This window comes from Leptonychotes weddellii, chromosome 7 (assembly GCF_054177405.1).
Source record: "Leptonychotes weddellii isolate Sample4059 chromosome 7, ASM5417740v2, whole genome shotgun sequence".
NCBI classification, from domain to species: Eukaryota; Metazoa; Chordata; class Mammalia; order Carnivora; family Phocidae; genus Leptonychotes; species Leptonychotes weddellii.
Window position 1 is genome coordinate 62247870 of NC_138375.1, and position 20561 is coordinate 62268430.

Below are 20561 nucleotides of genomic sequence, written 5' to 3' on the forward strand. Positions count from 1 at the left end.
AGAGAAAACGGAGATGCCAAAGTATCACTCAAATTCTAATGCAATGTGAGTTGCCACCAAGGGGATTTTATTTGCTTACATATTATCGAAAATAATTAATTCAAACCTGTCTTTTTATGAGCTGGCAGAGTAGTCTTTCATGTTCCAAAAGCTCAAGCAATCAAACTTGAGGGCAAATATCCTCCACAATCTCAGTTGCAAAGAACAAAAGCAGTGTGTTTTATTTTCTGAGCAGGTATATGAATACACAGAAATATTGAAGCATTCGTGCCGAGTCAGTGAAGTGAATGCTTTGTGCAGTTGTAACAAAGCCTGTACTAAAAAGACAGCTGTGAGTAGTCCGGCATGTTTGCAAAAGTGAGCGAGGTTTCTTTACTCTCCAGTTGTTCCTGAAAACATTGGCTGAGTTATCAGATCCCCCAAACCTTGGTCATTTTGAAATCAGTTTGTTTTTACTGTTTCATATATATAACATCTAGTGCTGGGAGTTTGGAGGCTTCAATAAATTTTAAAATCCTAGGGGTTATATTTTCAAGGGCTCATAAATAGAGAAGGGTAGCTCAGGGAAAAGAAATTTATGTGCAAATGTACTAAATAAATTCATAAATTCACTTAACATACTTAGTATTTACCAGGTTTTTCAGTTTTTAACTCAATCACTTTCATACTGACTCAGATGAAAGAAATCCTACAATGTAGGGGCGCCTGGGTGGCTCAGTCGTTAAGCGTCTGCCTTTGGCTCAGGTCATGATCCCAGGGTCCTGGGATCGAGCCCCACATTGAGCCCCACATCGGGCTCCCTGCTCCGCGGGAAGCCTGCTTCTCCCTCTCCCATTCCCCCTGCTTGTATTCCCTCTCTCGCTGTGTCTCTGTCAAATAAATAAATAAAATCTTTAAAAAAAAAAAAAAAAGAAATCCTACAATGTAAAGCGACAAATCACACTTCAGCCCCATGGCCAAAAGCTGGCTTATGTAAGGGGACCATTGGGCCTGTGGAACATTTTAATAGAATCTTATTCATGATACTATTAATCATACTGAATTAAAAATATTCTGAGCTATTGTCACCTTAAAAAACGTAGCCAATGGATATTTGACTTTGGCACATATATGCTAAGGAACTAGAGCAATTTTTAAAAGGGAGAGTGTGCCTAATATGCATTACACTTATTCCTTTCTAAATTCATTTAAGTATATTTGGCCAGCATCTAAGTTCTTGAATTTTAAGGATTTTTATACTTCAACTAATTTGGAATGGCAGTAAAGAATAATTAGTATTTTACTTGCCACACTCCAATTTTAATATTAATTTGTATTCTGTCTCTGAAGAGACAAAAGACCAACCTTACTTGTGTGTGGTTCAGACTATCCATCTTGTAATGATTCTATAATGAGACAGATTTATATAACTGAATCTTTATACTAATTTTTGTCAAAAATCTTGAAATAACTGATTTTTAACTACATGATGGATCTCATGGATTTTCATTAGTAAATACTTGATTCCATTCAGATTCTGTTTTTCTAGAAATTTTCTGAAACTTGAAATTTTCTGAAGTTTACTCTTATTTGAAACAATCTTTGATTATAATAAAAATGATTGGAAGTTGGGCAGATTATAAACATCTAAAAATTTACTTAGCAGTTCAAAAGCATTGAAAACAATTTATGGGTAGGGCAAAGTAAACCATGATCTAAAAGATTAACCAGAAAATACATGTGACCAGTGGTGTTTAATTTTATTTTCCCCTCTTTGTGGAATTTAAAAATGGAAAACATGTGTATTTTAGTGATTTTTAAAAACCACACACATACCACACGAGATCATAGACAGAGTTGCTATTTACGTATGGTTTGACACCTTTTAGATACCATTTTTTGGTTCTAAAACTATTAATCACAAAAAGTGACTGTTTCGCTGACATTGAGCAAGTAAATCTCAGTTTTAGGTTGGACAGCACTAGTGCAAAATCACTGCACTTCAGTGTGCTAAATGGTTTGTAACAAAACTGTGATCACTCCTGTGAGGAAATGAAATTCTAGTATGTTTAATGATGGAGCAGTCAAATGCTTATTATTTTATTATACAAAGAACCTCACCCACCAACTTCAACTTAGGAACAGGCAGAATTTTTTTTTTTTAAACAAACTGACAACCATGTTTTTGCTTATTATTTTTGAGATTTACTTCTTTTCCTCATCCATAAAAAGCAAGGACAAACTTCCTTTACGGTTTTTATTTTTTTCTTCATTATTCATTCAAACAAGTTTAAATAAAAGGTGATAAGGATAAACTTGTTTTTCCCTTTATGTATATCTTAGTTTGGAGAATGAAACTATAAACAAAAACTAGAAGAAAATAAAAACTGAAGCCATTATTTAATGACGACTATATGGAAGGCGAGAGGCTCATATTTTCACGTGAATTTCAATTTGTGTCTCCTCTAAGACAAGTCGTTCAGAAATATAAGGCAAGTCACATTCCTTTCAGGACACAATTTGTAAATGTGGAAATAGTAATAGTTGTCATGATTATTTTCTATTCTATATAAGGAGTGGCTGGGTCTAAAAACAGCCTGATGATTCACGTATCTAGGTAAGCAAATCAAGCTTTATAAACATATGACGAATTTTCAGTTGCTGGCATTGAAATGCTGGGTTTGGATATGGACAAATATGCTGTTTACCTTAAATCTTTTGGGTACCTTGTCTTTTAATGTTTTGTTCTGATATTCAAGCAGAAAGTACATGACTTCATCTTATGGAATAAGCTGATCTGAGTGGAAAATTTGTAGAGATGAAGGAAATTTTGAGTTTCATGTGTGTACATAAATGGCTTTATATAATAAATATACAGCCATTAAAAAGTTATACAGGGACAATGCAATTTAAAACTCTTCAAGTCCTGCTTACACATGGCCAAATCTAGTCCTTCTCATCTTTATCACTGATGACATAGCTGATTTACTTAAACTATACTGATACTATATATACTATATGAAGGATGATACAGCAGTATCAATCTAGGTGAAATAAACTTCTAATAAATATTAGTCACATGGAATAAATTCAGCTCTGTGAAATTCTGTTTTATGTTTGCTGACAATTTTTTCCTTCTGCCCAGGGTCATTTTTAGTTTAGCATGAGTGCTACACTAGCTAGAATTCAATGCGTGAGTGTTTCTTTCATGGAGGTTTCAAGTTTGGAACCCTTTTCATCCAAAATATGTACCTATGCCTTTTAAAAAATGAAGAGTCAATATAATGAGCATGGGCTTTTTCTACCAGTTTTGCTTTCTAATCCATTTTCCCCCCAGTATTTCACTTTTATCCCTCATAATTTCATAACAAAGTATCCAGATTATGTCTTTTAGACTAACCAGGAACTTAAACCTCAAACACTATTCTGAAGAAGGGTGGAGTAAATAATTCTAGTAATCTGTAGAACAGCTGCATGCAGTGTGTACTGTATTATCACAGCACCAAACCCCTTATAAAAACCGAGCACTCCTTCCTCCTGCCTTATGGTATTGATACAGTCTCTCATTCCCTCGTACTGTGTGTTAATGGGAAGCACTTCATAGCCAAGGTCTGTATTGTCAATGATTGTGCGTGTTCCTTGAATGTGAAGGCGGTGCAGAACTGTTTCCAATGGGTAAAGTATAACATCAGAGCAAAGACTGGCAGCAAAGTTAGCAATAAGTTCTGGAAAATAAGCATCCAACATACTCTGCACCGGACTAGTGCTCTCAGCTAGACGGCTACTGTAAGTCTTTCTCTTTAGAATTAGGAGGACAAACTTCTGAATGACTGAGCTGATGATGTAATGAAGAACCCCGTGCAGCACCGTAGGGAAGATCAAGGAAAGAAGTGGGAGCAGTCGTTTGCTATGAGGCACTCCGAGGCCAATCACTCTTCCAATTCCTTCTTTTACACATTCCAAAATTCCAGTGTTATCGCGGATGATCTCACTCTGAAATAAAAATGATGAAACAGGTAAAAGTTAACACTTGCTTACCGTGCCCAAAGAAAGCACTCTTTTTAGGTCCCTTTTAAATCCTAATTTAGTTCTACTGAGAGAAAGTATCAATGGCTTGCACACTTCAAATGTTATCTAGGCATTAGATTCCTTTTTTTTTTTTTTTTTAAGATTTTGTTTATTTGAGAGAGAGAGCACAAGATGGGGGGAGGGTCAGAGAAGAAGCAGACTCCCTGCTGAGCAGGGAGCCGGAAGCGGAACTCGATCCTGGGACTCTAGGATCATGACCTGAGTGCCCCTAGATTCTTTTTTTTAAATGAAATTTCCTAACAGACAGCAGTGAAGCTAGGAGCTATTCTTACTGGGAAGGGAAATGGGGGAAGATGTGGACAGGACACACCCGGTTCCCCTACCCTCAAGAAGCTCCTTAGAACTCATTTTGAAAAGCAACAGCTACTGGACACCTAAAGAGGTTGTACAGTGCTGAGAGTTCTTAAGCACAGGTTTAAACCCTGCCTCCACCAATTACTTACTGGTTATGTGACCTTGGGCAAGTTACTTCTCCTAAGAGTCAGTTTACCATTCTATAAAAATGGGATTAGTCCCACCTACCTTTTATGCACAGGGTTGCTGCAAGTATTACATGAAAACAGGCCTGGCTTCCAGAGACACTCACTCAATGTTAGTCATTATCATCTATAATATACCTGCCTTTTTTTACAACTGACATTAGGGACTATGAGTCAACACAGATTCTTGATCAGCAAAAGGATATAAACATTGCAACTCGAGAGCAATGGCATGAGTGTAGAGAGTGACTTTAAAATGCAGGAACTAGATCATGGATTTTTAATGAAGACAACAGATCATCAGTAAGCTCATTTTTAAGAGCTTCAGGAGTTGTCCTACAGGAGATCTATAAATAAATGTGTATTTTTCAAGGGAAAAAGTGTTCTCGGAAATCTGAGTTCCCAGAGGGGGAAAAAAAACCACTGAACATGAACGAAGTAGGAAGAAAGAAGATAACGTAGTAAGCTGAGTGTGTGCTAAAGAAAGGAGAATGGCCTATCAGTGGGGAGAAACAGACAAATCTCAGATACTTGCTGCATTTACAACTAAGAAGGCATATGACTGACTGGTTATGAAGGATGAAAGAAACATAAAAATCAAGACTTTCCTAAAAATCAGAACTAAACTTTTGAGTCTTTGGGGGCAGATATCAATAGTAGCACTAACAGAAAAGGAGAAGCAGCTCAAAAGGAAGCTAATTTTCAGGGTAATAAGATGAGACTGTTATATGAGTTGAGTTTGAGGGGAAGATGATTTAATTCACATAGAGATGAGAGTTAAAATGATTCACAAGAGTAAATGAGTTCTTCAGGATGGTTAATATAGGATAAAAAGCAGAGCAGGCCAAGGATTACACCTTGGAGGACAGCAGAAGAGATGGCAAAGAGGTTATTAAAAGAAGAAGATGCTCAAAAGAGAAAAACTCTAAGAAGTAATAGAAAGACTTCTAGAAAATAGACAAAAGGGTCAAAAGGAGACAGCAGGTGGAATCTGGAGCAAGGAAAAACAGGGGCTGGATATTGGGTAAAAAAACCAAACTAACTGATAGTGAGCTGGGCAATTTACATAAATAACTCATCTAATTTTTATAACTGTTATTAAAATGCTATTCCCATCTTATGGATGAGAAAATTAAGATTTAAAAGGTTAAGACATTTGTTTACTCACACGATCAAACTTAAGTAGAGAAATGTGATTTTGATAAGGGTCTGTCTAAAGCTAAAACTTGTTCTCCGCATTATATGACACTGCTTATTTTTTCTTGAAATAACTACCTTCCTGCTATTTTCCCCCTTATCTGTCAAATGAGAATATCTCACAGAGTGGTAACTCCATAAACTGCAGCCTTATACAAAGGTTGTATCATTTGACACAATGCCAAATGCAAGGGGAGAGGAAAGGATACTGGCATAGCAAAACATTAACTTCAGTTAACTCAAGTTAATTATAAATAAATAAATAATCAGCAATAAGGCCAGAAAAGCAACTAAGTGGAAAAGAGTAATTAGAAAAGCAAAGGCTAATCCCCTAAGGTTCTTACAGAGGAAACACATACGTACTGAAGAAAAGAAATAAGCTAGAGGATCTGGTGTTGGAGGCAGGAGATAGGTGGTGAGTATATGTGAAGTTAAAACTATCTTCATCTTACAGTTTTAAGTGTAGGAATGGTATGGCAAGAAGTACATTAATACACTGTACTTAAAGCACCACCATGTGGTTAGAAATGGTAGAACACTAAGATGCTAACAGAAGATTGCTTTAGCTTCGTAGTACTTAACACACCATGGCACCAAATATTCCTTAAAAGCCATATTTAAAATCATTTATTAAAAATTATTTATTTATTTATTTGAAACAGAGAGAGAGAGAGCACAAGCAGGGAGGAGGGTCAGAGGCAGAGGGAGAAGCAGTCTCCCTGCTGAGCAGGGAGCCCGATGTATGTGGGGCTTGATCCCAGGAGCCTGGAATCATGATCTGAGCTGAAGGCAGCCGCTTAACTGACTGAGCCACCCAGGCGCCCCAAGGCATATTTAAAAAGAATGCTGTTTCGTAGACTACCTATGGGACTACCTGCTCACTACTGGGATGATTATCCAGCATTATTTTATGCTTAGGTAATTAGTAATTTACTGTCTGGCAACAAGCCATAAGCATTTGAGTTGTATGTAACAGCTTAAAAAGTTGGGGGGGGGGGAAAAAAAAAAAACCCAAACAGATTCTTTGTATTCAGGATAAGTCCTTGGCTGGGTTCTGAGATAGCTGAATGAAGAATACAGCTGGCTATGGAAGGGATAAAAAAAATTAAAACTAGAAGTGTGAAGTAAGTTTGCAAAGGAAAGATACACAACCAGCAATGTGCCTAATATACAATCTTTGGGATATCTGTGATATCTGTGAGATACAAATTTTAAAAAAGGATACTGTCTTAAATTTTTCTGGTATACAATCAGAATCTGATATAAACAATATACTGAATATTTTAAAAAATATTTTTAACTAAAAAATGACAATAAAAAGTAGCTCACCTGTACTGTTTCAATTAGACTTGCTGAATAAAAAGGCAATGCCACCATGTAAGTGAGGCTGTAGAAATTAAAACAGTTTTATCAGTATACTGAAACAACATGCTTACACTAAAGTTTGAATATCTACTTTAATATATCAGCATAATTTATATTCAAGTCTGAATATATTTAAGGTTTTCAACTATTAATATCTATAGCCTGATACTCTGAAGACCTGTATTGTAAGATGCCTTATTCAACAGTTTGTGATAAAATTTAAGTATTAATAATAACACAGAGAAAGGCTGCAAAGAAAATGGATTTTTAAACCAGTAAAATGTAGGCTTGGTTATGATTCACTGTCCAACCTGCACATAGCTAATGTAACCTTGTTGTCTACCTGCATATAGCTAATGTAGCCTATAAATCTGATATTTAAAAGTTAGGATGAGGGATCCATTCCACTGTTTGCCTTTTTTAGTGACATTTGAATAAGTATACTGCTCTACTATTATCCTATCGATTATCATTATCCATTCCCAGATTTCCCACCCAGCAGAGCTAAACCAATCTTCAATGATGAGTGAAGTCCACTTTTATTATTAAAAAACAATATTGTACAGCTTTGCAAAGTTGTTTCCTATCACCGCTATTTAGCCAGAGTAATATTACAACTTTGCAAGCCTGCAAAATATAGTTATTTAAAATAACATCAAGGTGGGACTTACCTAACCCTATGGGCCAGGTCCTGGCAAGAAGTAGTTTTCAAGGTGAATGGAACATCACTAAGTAATAATGTGCTGGAATGTCCCACAGAGGGAGCCAGCAAGCTGGGGGATTTCCAATTCACAATCTTCAAAAAAAATTAAAAAGTGAAGAGTAAAACTCTAATCTACAAAAATGGTCAGTGTCGTAAAATCACGAAGTGTCCTTAGGACTACATTTTAATAACACTAAGGTTTGAGTTTGCTCATCATTATACAAATAAGGTTTTGTCTCTGCTTAATAATAAAATGATTTTTCTGGCATTCGGGTTAAACAAGTTGAAGACCTCTGCTAACTTCCTAAGAACACAGAGGAAAATTAGGTTGTGATTTCAGCCTTTCAAATTAGAAAGATTTATTTTAAAGGTCATATATATTTCAGGATTTTATTTCTAAACTCTATGTTAACCGTCTTTTGAAGTTCTAGTCCCACAAATATTTTATTGGCCTAATTTTTTTTTGCTGTATTAAGATTTTTTTTCAGTCCTAACACTATAAAAATTAATGCAAATTTTCAATGTAAGTGCCACTTTTGATACTTACGATTTTAGTAGAAGGTGTTCTCCTATTTGTTTAGGATTCCACTTACGTGAAATCTCCCTAAAAAAATAAATTTCGATAAAATAGAAGCCATGTTATTTACAACATCTTGAATTAGCCCGACTTTCAAAAAGGTCATCAGTCGACTGTAATTAAGAAAAAAAATCTATAGGAGAAATATATTCTAATGGTGAACACTTTCTTTTCTGGGACACACTTCAAACAATTATGGTGGTTTAAAAAGAAAAAACGTACTGAGTGCTTTTCTGTGTGCTGAAAGAAGGGGCTGACAGAAGAGGAAGAGCTACCACTAATTATGAAAAACTTAAAACTTAAAGGAGGAACATGAAAACTTCAAGAAGAAGATATAAAAATGAGGGGTTGAGGAAGAAAGAATAGTTGGGGAGGGGAAAGGGAAACAAGGAATAGGATAAAGGAAGAAAAAGCATAAAAAAGGATAAGAATTTAAAAACAAAACAAAATTCAGTAACTGTAATGCAGAATGAATGACACATGACATTTGCGTAGCACCAAATTTCCAAAGTGCCTTCCCTCATTATGATGACGTTAACTGTGTAAACTTTATTATATTCTGGTATCTTTCTGAGCACTTACAAGGCCAGGCATGGTGCAAAGTGCTTTGCAGGAGTTATTTCTAACCCTCACAATGACTTTGTTATCGCCATTTCACAGATGAGGAAATAGGCTGAGAGAGGGGTTCATAATGTACCCAAAGCCATACAACTAGTTAGTGGCGCAACTGCGTCCTCAACCCTGGTGTCTGGGACTTGGAAGACTGTGTCCCCTGTCTGCACTGCCTCTCATCCCATTTGACACCGGACGGCATCCTGTGAGGTAAGCGGAGCAGGGATGGCCCAATCTGCTTTACTTAGGAGAGAAGGAAGGTCAGAAGACCCACAGGGACATGTTCAGGTGACAGGCAAAGCGCCAGGGCTGAGACCAAGGTCTTGCACCCTGTGCTTCCTGCTGCTGAGGTCACCCTCGGAAACCAGAAAAGAGAGGAGAAAAAGAAGAGAGGTAAGCTGCAGAAACACAAGAGGAGAAAGTTGTACCAAGAGAGAAGTCAGAAAGGAGAAAAGAGAATGGAGAGAGAGCAAAAGGGAAAGTAAATGAGGAGGCAGAATAAACTGAGAAGGCAGAGGGAGGGGTGGAAGGGGCGGGAGAAGACGGAGAAGGGAGAGAGAGGCCAAAGAGCAGCGAGAGGGAAATGTGAAGTGCACCCCGGCCCTGGCAGGAAGCTGAGGAAGCATCTTCAATTTGAAATGAGAGAATATGACAAACCTAAGGAGGTAAGGAATAAAATTATTTTCTACTAAAAAGGTACAAAAAATACTCACTAATAAGTCCTCTAAAAACAAACCCAGTACAATTACAACATGGGTGGTATGCGGACTTTCTAAGAGAATGAAAGATCTGCAGAGAAACTTTCAGACAACAGAGCAACCACCTGTAATCAATAAGACCTTAGAGAGCCTTCGGAGTCACATTCTGATTAAATTAATACTAAGACTACTATTTTAGGCCTGAACAACCACAGAAAAATAGAGCTGAAATGACCACCAATGATTTGGATGAAAAGTATAAAAAAGATTAGGCTTCCCATCTTTTTGACAGTGACTTTCTGATTCTAAAACAATATATGCTACATGATTTGCAAATCATCTGGGTACTGCTGTTACTCTTATCAAGGCCCCAGAGAGTATTATCACAGGGCATTATGACAGTGATTTTAAGGATGAAATCATCATTAACATTAGAGACAAATGGTCTGTGATCAGTATTTCTGTAAGGACTGGGTAACTTTGCCTTTGAATACAATACTAATTACTACTGCCAATTCTTAGTAGCAGTAAGATTATTGAAAGTGGGAAAATGAAGTTTAGAATCGTTTAAAAAAAAATGAGACTCTCTTCCTTGTATCTCTATCTGTGGGTAAAACTTATTGCCACAGCTCTAGAAATTTCAATTAGCACACAGAAATGCTTTAGGGAAGAGAGTAGTATAAAAATCTACTTGTGATCAAACCTCTTCATATTTATCAAATACTAAAAGATGGGTAAATATATTTAACTATTTTCACAAGCAAAACCTGTCCTTGAAAAAGAACAACAAATTTAAGAGAAATGACTTGCTTTTTCTTAAAATAGTTCTCTATTTGACAGATTGATATACATGCTTCCATGCATAATCAATACACAAAAAAGCAATAGAATTTTTAAGTAACTCTATTTTGAAACAGTCTTTACTTATCATTATCTCCCATTTTCACATGTTCAGACAGCTGCCCTCCTAAAAAAATATTCCCCCAACCAAATCCATCTTCCAGCTACTTCTCTTCATCTTTCCTCTGCAGAGCCAACTTTCTAAACTTGCTATTTCCATGTCCTAACTGCTCATTCACCTCTGAACCCACTCCAAATTGGCTTCTACCCCAATTTTCTAAAAAACAACTCTTGCCAAGGTCCCCATGACCTCTATGTCTATATCCAATGGACATTTTTAAGTCTGAGGGTTACTGGAGGGAAGGTGGGCAGAGGGATGGGTTCAGTGGGTGCTGGGTATTAAGGAAGGCACTTGTGATGAGCACTGGGAGCTGGATATACCTTGTTTCGCCTTCAACAGCCATCACGCCCTCAGCTTCTCTGCCCTTGTATTCCACTATCCCATACTCTTCTGGATTGTCCCCCTCCCCTCTAGTCTCTACTTTTGACTCCTTTGTAGGAGGATTTTCTTAACCCAGCCACCTATTCTAGGTTTCCTAAAGGCTCAGGCCCTCTTCTTACTTTATGTTATGTTCCTTCCTGATGCAATATTATCCAAGATGATGCTTTCAAAACCTCCCAAATCCATTAGCTTCAGTTTAGATTTCTCTGTATGTCAACCATGTATATCATCTGTCTCGTGACAACTCTACCTGGACATGGCAAAGCTCATCTAAAAATGAACTTGTCCAAAATCAAGCAAATGATCTTTCTTTCCTACTCTCAGACTCTTTTAGTGGTCCCTACTTAGTAACTATTAATCAGAAAGGAAATCTACTGAACTGGAGAAAGATTTCATTGTGTTTAAAATAGAATATGTTCAAAGTCAGTGAATTCAGAAGAGCAGTTAGGAGAAACAGACAACATGAGGAGAAACTGTAAGATGTTTATATTGGTACAACTACAAATGTGAGATGCATCAAATGAAGTTGAAGGTCAACCAAATGGGTTTTGTGAGAGACTGAAATAGACAGGTAGCCTTGACTACAGGTTCTCCTTATGTTAATATGAGAAATGACATATGAAAGTAAAGGGTATACATAGTCTCACTCACTCTACCTGGGAGAAGACTTGGGGAAGGACTGGGGAGGGACCTGGGCACTAGATAAAGAAAGAGATCACAGATGATGATCTTGGGTTATATACTTTTTTTTTTTTTAAGTAGTAATACTGTAAAACTCTAAGCTTGGTGACTTCATGGGCACTACAGACTTGCTCTTTTTCTCTCAGATGTGATCAAAATGAATATAAAAATCTAAATATTGGTGAATCCATACTGTCTCACCTGTTCTACCTAGTGATTGCTGTGGAATTAAGGAACCTCAGTCTAGGAGACCCCCAAGCTCATTCGCCTCAGGTGGTAACTTTTGTGAATCACTTTGGGTTACTGCTTTGCTGCCTTGCCTGCTATGACTTTGCTTTTCCCCAAGAAAGGTCAACCCTGCCCAAAACAGATTTTTAAAAAAAGTTTACACTGTACTTCAGAGAATGGCTTTATTTGACATCTAGTTACATAAGCCAAAATCCAGTTTGTCTTCACACAACCTGGTCTGAGCCTCCACAACAGCTCCTCCTCAATCATCCACCATCCCTAGTCCATCACTAAATACCATCAGTTTTACCTAAATACATTTCAAAAGAGTCCACTTAGATCCATCTCAAGAGATGCCACCCTGGTCCTAGCTACCATTACTTGTCGCCTAGATGACTATTACAGCATATGAACGTGTGTCCTCTTAGACACTTTGGTCCTCCTGCAATCTTCTCATCTCCATTTACAATGACCCTTTAAAAAACATGAATCTGATCATGTCATCCCCTCTTCAGTATCTTCAAAGTGGCCTACAAGGCCATCCATCAACCTGGCTCTCACCTATCTCTTCAGCATTCTGTCACACGCTCTCCCTCTTGCTCTCTGAGATTCAGCCATATGAGCCTTCTCTCAGTTACCTGAATTCTCCAAGTCCCAAGTTACCCTTGCAACACTGTCTTCACACAAACTGGTCTGAGCCTAATCACCAGATGTCAGCTTAAATATTATTTTATTAGGGACACTGTTCCTAACCCTTTAATAATCTCACAGAATCTTTTCTTTTCCTTCAATTTGTAATTATTTATTCATTAATGGGATTATTTTACTTAATGTATGTCCCTTATACTGGCTTCTAAGTTTCATGGTCACAGGTACCTTTTGCTTCTTCTCCTCACTGTATACATGATTTCCAGCACAGGATCTAGCACATAGTAGGTACTCAGGAAGTGAATTAATGAGTGGGATTTATCTGAAAAATTATACAAGTAGAATACAACAAAGATAGCCTTTTGTGCCTTCTTTAATAAGACCCAAAATGACCAAGAGAAAATATATACCCATACAATTGACATATCTATAGGTCCATAGAGTAAGGAAGGTAATAAAATTTAATGAAATTTTGTGCCTTCCCATTCCTCTTTGTCCTTCCCTTCAGTCTTAAGTTAAAGTTACTACTTTAAAGTACTACTTTAAAGTTACTACTACTACTTCATCTCTGTGTTAAAGAAATAGCATGACCTGTCTGAAATCCCAGAAGTAAAAAGTGGTACAGCCAGGACCAATAGTAATCTGACTGCAAATTTACAGAATTCTTTACACTTCATTATATAGAAATTCCTGAATTTTATTAAATCTTTATAAAATTTTGTGTTTGTGGGAGAATTTTACAAACATTTGACGACAAGTACTAACCTCTGATCTCATCCTATGAAATAAAAAGCCACAGGGTGAATGAAGTTAGCCAAGGGCAGAAATTCAGATTTTTTAAGTATGAGAGGGGAAACTTTTAGCTGGCCAAATGTTTTGATTTTAACATTTAGTAAGGCTGTGTTAAAGAACTCTGACTATGAGGTCCTTTGAGAGCAATCGCATTGGCAAAAAGCCTGACTTCAGTCTTTCCTCCCTTCATTTCATTCCCTGTAAGGACTGAATCCCAAGATTGAGACACTGGTGGCTGTACCTTCAACTACCTCACTTCCTAGTCAATCCAAAAAATTCACTCTGCTGGGGACCAACTTTGGATTAACAAACCATTCAAAGTCTTTGATGCTATCTCTGAAATACAGCATTGATACAGAAAGTCAGAGTCCTGCCAAATAGTACCTAAACAAATTTATGATTTCCACTATTATCTATTAATGTTCCTTTCATATATACTCCTTGTAAGGTTCCCTTCCTGTTATGCATAGCTGTGACTGTCTCAAATGTATATCATTCTTCTCATGCTTTTCTACTTTGATCCCAATGCTCATCCTTCTTTCACCTAATGACATTATATTCTATTTCAGAGAGAAAACAGACCCAGAAGTAAGTTTCCTTAATTTCTCTTCCCTCTCCCTCCAAATGTATCTACAATTCTAATTCTCTTCTCTTGGCTTCTAGGACACTATTATCCTAGGTTACTACTATGTTTGATGGGTTTTGTATCTCTGACAACTGCCCTCAACTACCTCTCCTACCTCATACACATCCACATACACACATGGCATACACATTGTGCCTTCACACATTACCAAGGATACTGTCCTTGGTCCACTTTCTGTCGTTTAGTGTACACTTTCTCCTGAGGGAAATTCATCCATCCTAATGCTTCAACTGCTACTTTTATGCCGGAACATTCAAGGCTATGTCTCCAACTTCAAATTTTTTCTAAGACCCCCCAATCCATGGTGCCAACCACATACTAGACATGTCCTCCTAGATGTCCTGCAGGAAACTCAAATTTTATCTATTGAAAGTTAAATTCCTTATCTTCTTTCCCACTCCAACTTATTCTTCTTCTTGTACTCTCCAGTCTAGAAATCTATCACTGATGAAAATTCTCTCCCATCCCCTGATCCCCAATCTATCACCAATTATTTGTTAGATTTCAGAAATGTCTATCCCTTTCTGTTCTATCCCACACTTCGGATCCCTCTCAATCTGGCCTAGATTATTATAACAGTTCTCCACAAGTCTCTGGCTAGAACTGTCTAATTTTTTATTTTACACTGCCACTTGAGTAAATCCTTGATCAAAGAACCTATATATTGAAACAAACACCTTAGATTCCCAACTCCATAGAGAATAAACCCAAGTCCCTTACAGAGGCATGACCATGCTTCAATCTAGCATCTCAGCCTCTTTTTCTATTATTCCACTCCATAAATGCCCAATATTCCAAGCACAAGACATTTATTACCCAGACCTTCCAATCGCCATAAAATTGGGCATGCTGTCACTTCTACTTGGAATGCTCTCCTTCTCTGCCAAGTCAATTCCTACTCATAATTCAAGATATAGCTCAAATTTCAGTTCTTTTTTGAAACCTTTGCCAATAACTTCATGCAAAGTGTCCTCTGGGCACTGAAAGGGGTTTGTTTAACTATAGCACTAATCTTGATGCACTACTATAATTTGCTTACATGTGTCTCCTTCACCCAACTCATATTTGTTCCTTAGTAGACAGTTGCTGAAACATAGCAGTAGGAGCTGAAAGACCTATCTCAATAGATACTAGGCCAGGAAGCATTTTCTTTATCACATACTAATTCAATAAAATATAACTAATTTTAGTCTCTGTTTCTTCTCTTAGCTACGTCAGGCAAGTTTTCAAAGTCACGGTATTTTTAGAAACTATATTTTGTTAAAATTTAATACAAAGCTAATATTGAAAAGATGCCAAGAAGGTACCTTGGTAAAGGTGTGAATTCACTTATTATTCCCTCTGCTCCAAGTGTGACTCCCTGGACAATAAATGTACTTCCCATTCCTTTCCAAAGGGCCCTTGGTCCCTAAAATGAACAAAATTTATTGTTATTGCTATTAATGCCTAAATAAGAAACACAGAAAAGGTCTTAATAAAATTTGATATTAAATTTACTGATATTTTCCAATAAGGCATTATTGTAAGACATTTTAGTACAGAACTACAACTACATTAATTCCTATCATTTTATTATTTGTCGAGTGGCCTACGTTAACTAAATCTCTAATATTGATTAAATATCCCTGATATTTAATTAATTTTGGCAATGATGTGAATACATTGATTATTCAGTGACATCAAAAAATGTCATTACCATGTTACATTAGTTTTAGAACAAGCATTAAAATATTTTTATTAACTAAATTAAAAGGAATTGCTCTTGCTTTAATTACTACTAAGACCAAATGGTACTTATGCTATAAATAATTTTAACAGAACCTACAGACTAATTCTCACCTGAGTTTTGTTGAAGCTGTACATAATATTGATGACTGTAAATGGAGTGAGATGGTAATGCCGAGCATGATAATTAACCTATAAAAGATATTATGTTGTAATTATTTTTTGTTATTGTTTTATCAAGAAATAACAAGGCCATTGAAAGATATACAAAGGAGTCACAGCATAAACAAAAGTTCAATTCTAAAGTCATCAGAAATTACTCATAAACAAATTTACTACTATTAAAAGTACATTTAAATAGCTTATTAAAAGTACGGGATATATGGTTGTATGTATATACAACACAGAAAACCAATGCACAATATACACAGTAATGCAGAATATATAATAAAGAAGGCCATGCTGTTTGATATTTATGTTTCCATGAACACTAGAATTACATTTGGTGTAGCAAAACATTCATGCCATTGAACAAACAGGAACCATTGAAGAACTCCGGGAATAGGAGATTCATGTCTCTCAATACCAAGCATTTTTCACATTATGAGCTATAAACAATTGGTAAATTATGAAATCAGTAAAGGGGGTGAGAACCAACCCTTATTAAGTAAAATAACAAAAAAGAAAGCATCAGAATGCATCACACATTCTAATGCCATTATTTCATAAAACATTTAAGTAACTCATATAGATAGATACACTGGATCACAATGTGATACTGTCACATTGTAAAATATATGTCTGAAATCCACTGTTCTAGGGTATATACACTGTCCTTGCTCTTAATGACTATTTTTTTTTTTTTTTTTTGGTGCTAAGCATGAACAGCTTAATTTGTAATTATTGATATCTTTTCTAACTCTATTTTCAAAGAAGATTAAGTTAGATTATGGGAGTTTTTACCAGTGTTGTCAAATTAACCCAGGGCCTTTCAGGGGATCTACAAGTTTAAAATTATTTTCTTAATGATACTAAGGCATCATTTGTCTTTTTTATTGTGTTGACATTTTCAATAATAGCATAAAACAATGGTGGCTAAAGTTGCTAACTCCTTAGCATGAATCAAGACAGTTGGCAGCCAACTGTATTTTTGTACATATGATATTCTTTATCCTACTCACTTGGAAGGAGGAAAAAGCTACTTTCACTGAAGAATGTCCTCGGTGAAACAGTAAAATACATTAATTTTATAAAATCTTGATTCTTAAGTATACATCTTTCTAATTAATATTCTGTGTGTTGCATAATGGAAGATAGCTGTTGTGAGGAAAAGCACTTGTCTGATGGAGTTGCAAGCTGAACTAGCCACTTTTTTCATGGAACACCATTTCTTCTGCAAAAACTGACTGCCAGACTATAGTTATTAACACTTGAGAAAGTCTGGGTGGCTCAGTTGGTTAAGCATTCGACTCTAGATTTTAGCTCAGGTCATCTCATGGGTCCTGGGATTGAGCCCCACATTGGACTCTGCACTCAGCAGGGAGTCCGCTTGAAAGTCTCTCTCTTTCCACTCCCTCCGCCCCTCCCCCCACTCTCTTTCACTCTCTAAAATAAATAACTAAATCTTAAAAAAAAAAAAAATGAACAAAGTGAGTCTATTGATTAAAGGGAAAAAAAAACTGGCACTATGTGATGCCAATGATAAATCTGACTTTACAAACAAAAATTAGAATTCTGAAAAAACTGCATCTACCATGAAGAACTTACCAATACTGAAACACTTTTCTGGTGGGATTGGTAGTGATTTAATGACAATTTTTTAAAATATTGTATAATCAAATGTCTTAACATTTAGAAGATCTACAGAACTCAGTAAATCAATATATTTCTTTTTTTTTTTAAGATTTATTTATTTGTCAGAGAGAGAGAGAGAGCTAGCACAAACAAGGAGAGTGGCAGGCAGAGCGAAAAGCAGGCTCCCTGCTGAGCAAGGAGCCCAGTGTGGGACTTGATCCCAGGGGACATCATGACCTGAGCCCAAGGCAGACACCTAACCGACTGAGCTACCTAGGTGTCCCAGTATTCTTCAAATAATCAACACATGATGTTACAGAATCATACATGGATAAAAAAATCCATTTGACATACAGTATAGATCAAAAGATTTTAATGTAACAGAGTATAAGAAGTTAAGTCACATGGTTTGAGATTTCTCATTGCAAATAACCTTTAATATATTACTACTTATTAAGTTTTGGTATAGTAACAAAGAAGAAAATCTGCCAATTATCTGAAAAGATATAAAATACTCAATTTTTAATACATTATGTGTATAAGTTTAGACCTTCTTCTTTCAAAACCAATTTTTACCACTTAAAGAGTTTTCAAGACCAAAAGTTTGAGACTTATATATTGCAGATTCTGGTACATTTCACATGAAATAATGGTTACACAGTTTCAGCCATTTATCTGAGTTCTGTATTTTAAATCCGAGTCAGGATTATTGTTTAGAAGGTCACAGAAAAGTTCATTTACCTGACATTGGCGGCGTAGAACAATGCAAGGATGTGCCAGTACATTTTCTGTAAAGAGACTATAAAAGAATAATTTATATATATATATAATAATATATGAACTAACTTTATATATAATTTTTTTGGTGTGTATATATATATACATGCATAAACATATAATAGCCAAAACTTAAATTACAACATATATGTATCTGAAATTATTCTTGCTTGAAGAATCATGCACTATTTTATGTTTCCCATTCTAATAGTAAAAAACCAAAAAATTGTCTGGACATGTTTGCAAATCATTCTACCAATAACAAAATTCAATATGAAAAGAATTAAAGCCAGATCTGCAAACTGGTAAGCAAGGGAAATAACATAAAATAGTAATACATATAGTCTAAAGATGAAACTACATCTGCATATGCCTGATACGGGAAACTCTTTTCCTAGACAACTTAAATCTCCTTTCCATTTCTTTCAGAAGATGTCCTATGAACAAAGTTCCTTTCAGAAGATGTCCTATGAACAAAGTTCCTATCATCAGTTCCTTCATGAACCACCTTCTATAAATTTTAGTTTTGATGTACATTGCATTTAAGTTATAGGGATTTTAATAAATATTAACTGACTACTATTTTAGGTATCAAATATTTCTTCTGAAAGCATTCCCTACAAAATAATTACAACTGTGGGCTTACATACTAACAGTGACAGATGCACGAGCGTGAGTGCATGTAGCGCACACACACACACACATATATAAATAATATATCAAATGAACAACAGCTTGAAGTATAAACAGTGAGGCTAAAGAAAAATTACTCGAGCAGAAGGAAAATCTTAAAACACAATTTTGTTCCTATTTACATTAACACTTTCAGGTTTAATTATGCAAATAAGATTTTTTTTAATTAAAATTTTAAAATAATGAGTTATCCTGGCAATGCAATGTAACCCTTTGTGCAATTCTGATGTATTTGAAATAACATTCACTAGAGATCACATAATCAAGATTGGAGGCTTTTCTTCCACGAAATGATCATTTAAAATAAAAAAAAATAGTGTTCATTAAATGCTGATTGTAAGCAAAACCCAGACTCTATGTTGCTAAATATCATATTATAATTAGAATGTTTAGGGAAAGGTTCAATGCAAAATTATTTTCTCTTGGAGGGGGAGATTAGATCAGATTTTTTGGATAGACACATGAAAGTTGTTTAAATATAACTTACAAAATTATTTTGTCATTATAAAATTGAATGACTATTCTCTGTCCTTACTTGAAAAAAATCAAGTTATAGATTTTAAATAACTTTTTCTGCAAAATAGTATTCAACATTTAATCTACTGCTCCAAAGACTCAATCTAAAGGAAGCAATACTAATCATTTAACATTTTACATTAAAACACACTGAATAAAACACTTTAAATAAAAACTTAAATTAAAAATCTTTAGAAAAAATCATTACCTTGCAAGGCCAATACCAAATCCAGCAAATCTATTCAACTGCTCTAAAACAGAAGAAATAAGATTACTTATAACCAATATTTAGGTTTACTGTAAAATATTTTTTTCTTTTATTAACATGATATTTATTTAAATTCTAGGTCTCAAAGTCAAATTCTCATATGGGCCAGGGAAGTTGTGGGAAGTTGTAAGGCAGACCTGCTCTTCAGCTCCAATTCACTGTTGACATGTGGGACTGTGGGACGAGGGTTTCTAAACTGTTATTTTTCTCAAGAGATATTGTCATTTTTACATAATATCTTCCAATTTTAAAATACTGGCAACTATTTTAAAAAGCATTACAACACTGTGCGGGCAAAATCAAACATGTCTGCAGGTAGAATCTAAGGATTACCATTTTTCAACTTCTAACTACAAACAATTTAAATTTTTTTCGATAGAAGGCTCTGACTGGTATTATACCAACAACTTCACCTCCTATCTTGTAAAATTAGTCATTTGCTGTTATTGGTGAAAAGCATCTATGTTAAACCAACAGTTGCAAGTAAGACACCTCAAAATTATTAAATTGAAAGAGTACTTAGGGCAATCAAAATGGTTAAATGAGGCTCTCGTCTTCTCTCTTGCCAAGTTTTAAATATCTATTTTTTATTTTTTTTAAAGATTTTATTTATTTGGGCGCCTGGGTGGCTCAGTCGTTAAGCATCTGCCTTCGGCTCAGGTCATGATCCCAGGGTCCTGGGATCGAGCCCCACGTCGGGCTCCCTGCTTGGCAGGAAGCCTGCTTCTCCCTCTCCCACTCCCCCTGCTTGT

The 20561-nt window shown here is 35.7% G+C and overlaps 1 protein-coding gene across 1 annotated transcript in view; it reads right to left on the minus strand.

Moving 5' to 3' along the window:
• Nucleotides 1-2222: 2222 nt before the first annotated feature.
• SLC25A46 (solute carrier family 25 member 46) overlaps nt 2223-20561 on the minus strand; it is a 21296-nt gene continuing 2957 nt past the window's right edge. Inside the window, exons 2-8 of the mRNA XM_006743239.3 lie at nt 19750-19792; nt 18297-18354; nt 15876-15953; nt 15344-15444; nt 8360-8416; nt 7074-7131; nt 2223-3972 (exon numbers count right to left, since the gene is read on the minus strand). Of these exons, the coding sequence (XP_006743302.1) occupies nt 3394-3972; nt 7074-7131; nt 8360-8416; nt 15344-15444; nt 15876-15953; nt 18297-18354; nt 19750-19792 (974 nt within the window). The 3' untranslated portion in view covers nt 2223-3393. The remainder of the gene's footprint in view (nt 3973-7073; nt 7132-8359; nt 8417-15343; nt 15445-15875; nt 15954-18296; nt 18355-19749; nt 19793-20561) is intronic.